General features: G+C 46.6%; 1 protein-coding gene across 3 annotated transcripts; it reads right to left on the reverse strand.

Annotated features, from left to right (window-relative positions):
* Positions 1–598: 598 nt before the first annotated feature.
* On the reverse strand, positions 599–7,645 carry LOC128277352 (uncharacterized). Of its 3 annotated transcripts, none has more exons than XM_053015802.1 (4): positions 7,505–7,645; positions 1,277–1,519; positions 979–1,210; positions 599–903 (listed from the first exon to the last, which is right to left on the reverse strand). In XM_053015802.1, exons 2-4 carry the CDS (start codon positions 1,438–1,440, stop codon positions 787–789), a joined length of 513 nt encoding a protein of 170 aa, XP_052871762.1. In that variant the 5' UTR covers positions 1,441–1,519; positions 7,505–7,645; the 3' UTR covers positions 599–786. The 3 variants fall into 3 exon arrangements, with proteins under 3 accessions (XP_052871762.1, XP_052871759.1, XP_052871761.1); XM_053015799.1 differs by lacking the exon at positions 7,505–7,645 and adding an exon at positions 1,773–1,909; XM_053015801.1 differs by lacking the exon at positions 7,505–7,645 and having other exon boundaries at positions 1,277–1,840.
* Positions 7,646–8,220: the final 575 nt, after the last annotated feature.

An 8,220-nucleotide genomic window follows, 5' to 3' on the forward strand; every position in this document is an offset into this window, starting at 1 on the left:
GTATCGGCACACCGTGTGTTGAACGATTTATGACCCTACGCGAGGCTACGCGGAAGTAGAACGTTGCTCCGTTCGGCTAGTATTTCCGTTTCCGTTTAGCACCACAAAGGACATGGCGAATGCTTCAAGTCACCCGAATCGACGAGGGTCGCCACAGGGTGAGAGAAAAGGATAAGATTAATCATCGGTCTGCTGGCCGGAACCCGAACTGATCGATCGGTCCCGTTAGGCGAAGTTTTCTTTATTGCTTTTAATTGAACTCAATTAGACTTGTCGGGATTGGGTTTTGCGGAACAGTCGATGCACCTAGCACCAGGCCACCGTTTTGTGGAGCCTGCAAATTGAGGTCCACGGCCTCCCGAGTGTGATGCCTAATAGAAGAAGTTCTGTGGTCTGTGAGGTTCGCGATAAATTAAACGGGTATTGGTCGAACTTCATGCTGTTCAAACATTCAAAATGCGGCAATTCGAAAACTTTTGTCGAACTTGCCCTAGCGGCCGAAGAAGAACGATAACAAGTCCAAACGAAGATACGATACTGAAAATTTTATTCTATTCTGACCATAAAAAGCGCCCATGTCATGTTGGAATGGTTCGCAGAGAGTGAAAATGGCTGCACTATTGCTGCATAGGCCCCGAGTCTAGCTTCTCGGAAACACGACAAGTGCTCGTTGGCCATCACCTAGGTGTACAATGGGCTAACGGTGGGCATCGATGACAGTGAAGATGATACTGACGATGATACTGACGATGATCTTACTCCAGGTTCGAACATCTGCGATTGGTCTCACTCGAATGCAGCCGCTACGGTGCCTAGGAATGCCTCGAACGCTTCCTCTAGCGTCTTCGTTTTATGCTCTTCCAGGGCGTTCAAACAATAACGCATAATGACACCTCCGACGGCCTGAATTTAGCAACAAAACCAAAACCCAATATAATGGCTGTATACCAGCTCGATGACTCAACCTAGGATACTTACACCTACGTCCTCCTTCGACACGTTGCGCCTCCGATGGTTCCGGACGAGCTTCGCCAGGCTACACTTCATCAACGTCGGATCCTTCAGCCCGTAGTCGATCAGGGTGCCGATGAAGTTCATCACATTGATCGCGTGCGCGTGGAGGGAACGATTTTCGCCCAGATCCGGGCTCACCGTTTCTGAGGCCGAAAAATCAAAGTAGTCCAGATACTGCGGGTACTCCTCGAAGAAGCTGTACGGAAAAGCAAATCGCATCGATTACTCGCGGCCCTCGCGGCTCGGATTGGCGGTTACTTACATCACGAAGATGTTGCGTCCGTGCGTGACCAAATCCTTCTTCACGATACTCCACGCGGCCGTCAGGGCCACCTTCTGCGATTTCGTAAGGCCGGTCTCGTCCGGTGTGTCGTAATTGGTTTGCTCATCCTCTTCCGCTCCGACTAACGAAGTGGGTCCTGACATTTCTTTTTTATTTATTTTTGTTCCGTTACCTTCACTTCGCGGCCCCTTGCCTCTAGGTTTGAACTTCCTGCCCTGATTCCTGGAGAGCACCAAAAAGGTAACACCGAAATCTCTTACTCACAGCAACAACTTGTTCAATCACAAAAGACAACTGCCGTTTCACAGCCAACTCCGATTGGAACCGCGCAATCAGAGGCACCCATCGACGCAAACAAGGAGAAGGATGTCTCGCTTTTTTTTGCGCCACGCAACACGGCAACAGGAGGTATCGGAAAAGTGTCGACGATTTCGTGGCGGTTTTGTTCTGTCAAAAAACTATCAAAACACAGTACCAACACTCTGGCCCCGATGCAAACGCTGACCGGTTTACGTTGACCACACACATGCAACCAAGACGGTGACGGCCACACACTCTCACTCAGTCGCCACGCGCACCAGCAACGGCGAGCGATGGAGTGGTGTGCCAAGCAGCCGAGGAAAGAGCAGGCGACCGACCGAGACACGGAACAGCTACCAGCTGTCAGTTGGGAAAAACCAAAACAAAGGCCCTTCCTAACTCGGCAAAAACTTGTTGCTTTCTGGTGGGAAGTCGATTTTCGCGCTTGTTTTCTTGGCCGTGCCCACAGTACGCCAATCGCTCACTTGCCGAACACGTTCCGTCGGTGGCTCGGCTTTCGATGCGCCTTTTCACTCACGCCAACCGGAACTAGCCGGCACACCAAACACAATTTCTCTCGAGCACTCTCTTTCTCCGTCACACGCTCGATCTCTCGGACAATTTTTCGGTACACCGATAGCTTCTCTCAGAGGAGGCTGATTTATGACCTGGAGCTTCTAGTGCAAGACTTCTTGGACTCCCGTCAGTTAAGTAATGACCAGAACGATCGATCTGTGCCCGCTACCTGGGTTTTCCTGGGTGGCCGTGGGCCTGTACCTCTTCTAGTACATGGAGGTTCCAGCGCACGACTGTGCCACTAGTGTGGCCAGACACAAGCAAACCGGCCACGCTGCTTGTGTTGTCTGTTCCATAACCAACACTCGCGCAGCAAGACACATTTCGCATACGCCGACTACAGTCCTTCTCAGAGCGTCGAGCTCGCGGTACAACAGCTGCTCTTCTCGGTATATGCGCGCCCCCGAAATTGATTCAATTTAAAGTGTATTTACGCTCTCTCGCGGCCACCACAGGTTGACTCTCGCTTTCTCTCTGCTCTCTGTCTAGTAGTGAACCACATCGGCCAAGGCAGTGTTGCCATAACCCATGGCCACTAGTGATCGCCCGACCAACTGTCCTGGTTTCTTATTATGGAGTCGCCAAATGACCAAACGGAACAGGAATTCAGCTCCAATTTTAATATAAACTCCATTTTGATCCCGCTCAAATTAACAGTAAGGAATGACATCAGTCGACTTAGTTACTTGATAACCAGTGCTGGGCATTTTTCTTAGTAGGTCATGAAGGAAGGCAACTTACCTTCTTAAGGATTAAAATCTACGAGAGATACGTAGACTAAAACTTTGGTAAATTGCGGAAAAGCTACCAAAAGTTCTACATCTTGAACACCTTAAATGTCTTTTAATCCCGTACTTCCGATTCGAACCTATCTCTCGCGCTCTCTCACAGGCGATGAAACCGTGGCATCATCCGACCACCGGATCGCTGCTCAGTTGTTTATTTTTCGGACCAAAAAATGCGCTCCACGAGACGAGCCCCTTTTTGCTTGTCACGCGATGTCTGTGTTGGTGTGCCAAGCCGCATACGCGAACGGCAGTGCTTGCCTCGTGCGTATGGTTCTTCGGGCGTCTCTTCTACTTCACCCCCAACAGCCTCATCCTTGGCTGGAGCAGTTTTAGCTTCCGTTTTATTTAATTAATGTCAACGATGACCCGAATATAGTCAGCGTGTCACCCCAACGTCTGTCTTACCGAGTCCAGTAATGTCGCTCGTTGCACGAAACGCCAACGACGACGGCCGAAAGGAAAGATAATTGTTAACGACACAAACATACGAATTTCTACGCCACTGGAACGGGCCTTGCAGGACGAGAGATAATGATGAGCCATTCGTCGAAACGACAAAAGTAAGGAAATAATTAGACATTTGTTTTGTTTGCTCAGCAACCACACACACACACACACACCCACATAGCGAGGTCCTCGGGTTTGCTGACTCGCTCCCGGAGGAGTTTTCGGCTGCCGTTATCGTGACAACGGACCATGTTTGAATGCCAACGTGCCTCTCCTGGTTCGCTTCGATGGTGGACAGAAATAAAAAAAAACACAGGACAATTAGGGCCGTCGCGAAAGCGGGCGCCTGGTGGTCCACGCCAGATCGTCCCTCTGGTTTTCACTCCTCCTTTCGCATCGATACTATCTTGCAGCATGTCGAGACATGTTTCGGCATTTCCGGGTTGCTCCATTATTTCGCATCAGACACGCACGGTACAAAACCGTGGCGGCCGTCGCACTGACAGGCATAATGTTGGCATCATTTTCCCTCCGGGAAAACAACCATTTGCCACCGGCCCGGTCGCACCGATGTGGCATGTAAAGGCGAACATATGGCGACCGGCAGTAATGCGGCGTACCTGTTGCGTGGCAGCATACGGAGCGCAAATGCTGTCGAGCCGCGTGTGGATTGACGAATACTCAGGCCGAACGTTCGGTCCCAGCATACCAATTATTCAAAAGGGGCTGTTGGCGAACCGCTCTTGCGGGCCGGGGCTTTTAATGAGCCCCTTAAATGGTGGCCGCATTCGCCAAAAATTATTACAGTAATTACAGTGAACCATTCAAACGTTATTTAATTACTCTACAGCACAGCATAATGGGCGAACTCATTGAGTTGAGTGAATTTTACGTTTATGTTCGATTATCTTGCATCCCGCTTTGGAAATCGTATCAATGGAGTTCAAGGGTTTTAAAGTGATCTTATTTATCAATGGTTTATGATTAAAGATTCCAACAGCAAATTTCTGACCAATCAAGCAGAATAAATATTAGGTAGTCTAAAAAGAAATCCATTATTTTCACGGTAGATGCCTTTAGTGATCGATATCTCGTGAAGTATCAATCGTACAGTTTCAAGTTTAGGCTCGTTTTAAAGCTGATACTTTACACTTCAAAAAATGCTTTCACTGTTTATTGTTTGTTCTATTCGTTTGTGAGTTACAGGGTGTTAACAATGGAAGTCACCATAGAGAAAATACGGTACATTTTACAATTTTTCTTTGAAAAAGGCGAAAATTCAAGCTAGACCGCTGAAATTTTGCATGTTGCTTATGATCCCGATAGTGTAACAGTTAGTTGTGATCAATTTTAATTTCGTTGACCCGTTTAAGTTATTTTCGATGTTAAAGATGCTCCTCGCACAGGCAGACACGTCATCGAAAATGTCGAAAAAGTCACAGAAATAAACAAAGTTGGTCAGCATGTTAGTAGTCAGAGCATCGGCCAGGAGCTAAAGATTAACCATCAGACAGTTTAAAGCCATTTGTGCAAAGCTGGATTCACGAAGAAGCTCGATGTTTAGGCGCAACCCTATTTACACCAAAAAACATTATGGCTCGAATTTCCATCTGCACAGTTTTTGCCAAATGGAATGAAATCGACCCATTTCTTAAACGGATGGGTACTGGTGATGAGAAATGGGTCACTTACGACAATATTGTGTGAAATCGGTCGTAGTCTAAGCGTGTTGAAGCATCTTAACCGGTGTTCAAACCAGGACTCTTGCTTAGAAAGGTTCTACTGGGTATATGGTGGGACTTGAAAGGAACCGTTTATTATGAGTCGTTTCCGTGTAGCTAAACAATAAATTCAGATCTCTACTGTCAATAATTGCACCGTTCGAAGCTAGCAATTGACCAGAAACGACCAGAATCGGCCAACGGAAGAGGTTTTTTGTTCCACCAGGACAACGAAATGATACACAAGTCTTTAGTGACCCCTCAGAAAGTCCGGGAGCTTGGTTGGGATGTTTTAATGCATCCACCGTATAGTCCGGACCTTGCACTAAGCGATTGACACCTTTTTCGCGCATTACAAAATTTCCCGAGTGATGAAAAAGTAAGATAAAAAATGGATTGTGAAAATGGATTGTTTGAGTTTTTCGCCAATAACAACTAACCCTTCTACAAGAGAGGCATTATGAAGGTATTTTTAAAAAGACAACAAATTTTCCAACAAAACGGTGCATATTTGACGAAAATCGAACAATTGAAACCGTATTAAAAACAGTTTTGAAGTACACGCAAAAATAATGGATTTCTTTTTAGACTACCTAATATGTATTTTATTATATCGAAAACCTTGCTTGCTTTGTACTGCAATTAATTGTATGCCAAAATTGTTCAAAAAATCATCATCAGCTGTAATCAATAGCCTCTCATTGTATTCTGCAATAAACATACCGAGCAAAACACTAGTGGCAATAAACGGTCAAGGCCGAAGAACACACTTTTGACCCATCATTGATTGCATTATCTCCGGCTTATTGTCGAGACTACTCTACCCTGATACGCGCCCGTATCATCACTAAAGAGCTAACAAAGCGCAAAGCAACAAACGGCACAAGCATTGCACATATGTAGCAATTCGCAACATAACTTCGCTCGCCTTTCGAAAGAAATCAGCCCGACGTGCCGGATTGGGAAATCAATTTCAATCATGTCGAACAATGATCACGGCAACATTACGGTAACATCACTTCGTTTGCACCCGACAGCGACACGCGTCTTCCTTTCCTATCACTTCAACACGGATTTCGCACCAAAAACACACTGAGAGCGTTACCTTATAAATCACTGGAGGGTTCTTAATTCGGCAAAAAACGCCGGATCCGTTCCGAAGGTGGCAGCACCAGCAGAAGTGAGCTCCTGTCGACACTCGAAGCGATTACCAAATGTCTTCGGACGAACGCGTTCGGCGTTTTTTATAGCCTTAGCCAACGGAGGGCGAGAGCGCGCCCATCCAAAACATGGAGGCAGGGCTGTCCGTGTTGCATGGACTGACCTGACCGTCTTGTGCATGGTTTGTGATGACCCCGCGGGAGGAATGGTCACTATCAATTAGTGACACGTCGGAACTCGCCCCTCGAGTGACCAAGCGGTTCGTCGCAGGTTCGCGTGAATTATGACTACTTCAATTTACGACCCCTACCATCACTAGGGGATGGAGAGCCCATGGCGCACGGTGGCCTTGAACGGGGTCGGGTAAGAAAAGAAAAGTGTCACCAAGAGGTCAAATTGATGTAGGTGTTCCATTATCTCTTTATTGATCTGATCGTTTGGCTTGCTTTTAAGTCGAGGGAATGAAACTAAAAAGCTGGAATCGAACAAATGCCGCAACAAAGTGAATGACTGATGTAGCTCGGGTGCATCAAAAGCAATGAACACGCAATACGTGCACCGGCGAACACCACAGCTGAAACATTGAATTTCATAGGTAAAAACGGAGAATGTAATTAGTACTTTTAGATGTCACATCGAGCGTGATGGACTTGTTCGATCAGATTATACAAGGCTACAAAACATAAAATTGATTCGACGTTTCGACGGTATCTGCTCAAAATTAGTACCATTTGCACCGTGTCAGAACTCGGTTGACGTTTGGCTTTTTGCTCTTCGCGGCTCACTTTCCGGTTCGTGTTGCTTTTGTTTGATTTTTTTAATCTTCCACTTAAAGGCTAGTTGAACTTTGCGCGTATATTGTAGCGATAGGAAGCTGTTTACAAGAATTTCTTAGGATATATTGACCTCTAGCTTAAGAATGTATAGATTTCTACAGGATGTCATTATTAAACTTGCCTGAAACACTGGGTAACATTACAAAAAAATACTTCTAAATACCGTCTGCTATAAACTTAAATCCCACGATTGAATATGCTTTGCAATAGCTCCAGCTCCAACTAAAACAGCTGCACCCAATTACACTTTTCTGTTCACCGTTGATTTAATTACACTTCCGTTACTCTTAAGTAACACACCAAACACGTACCCCTTATAGACCTGCACAAATGGGAAACTAACACCCTGCCCGGGCGAACAGAAGCCAAACAACTTACCTCGTCGAGAGACACAAGTTAACTAGCGCTTCGCCGTCTATCGGAAAGCCGCTTATCGTGCCCAACAACTCACAGTGTCACAATAAAAGATGAAAAGTTTGACGCTCAAGATGGTGGCGATCGCACCTGATAAGGGCCAGACTCCACCATGTTCGGCACCAAGCTCACCCACCTAACACTGCAATAGCCAGCATAAGCAATGCTACCGAGAATTATGTCGACAACCCCACGGCACTGATAAAGACGCAGATGAACACTGTTCGCGTACAATAAACGACTCAATAGACGCGGCTGAGTGTTCTGTGGGGCACTTCCCGTTCACTTACAATCGGCTTCAACACTTCCGCCTACGACCTCTCGGGAAGAAACGATTCTCGGCCCAACTCTTCCACCGCCGACCGTTGATGGGAGACGGTTTATACTACCGGAGGCCCGGGAGTTGGCATTTTATCATTTCAATTTAATTAACAGTACAACAACGGTAATCTTTTGCTTCTCACGTCAAAAGACGTCGTCGTTCTCTTGTGCGAGTTCTTCTTCTAAGCCGAGCGATTTTCGGGAGGCAACAGTTGAACGATACCGCCATCTTCGTGCTCATCAAAGTCCGGGCGACAACCGAGCCACCAGTCGTAATCGGTTTTAAGCTCTTGCGGACTCTACATTTTCTCCGGCACGACCTAGACACATTTTAATTCAAAGTAAGGAAGATGCGCCAG

The sequence above is a fragment of the Anopheles cruzii genome, chromosome 2 (assembly GCF_943734635.1).
Source record: "Anopheles cruzii chromosome 2, idAnoCruzAS_RS32_06, whole genome shotgun sequence".
Classification (NCBI taxonomy): Eukaryota; Metazoa; Arthropoda; class Insecta; order Diptera; family Culicidae; genus Anopheles; species Anopheles cruzii.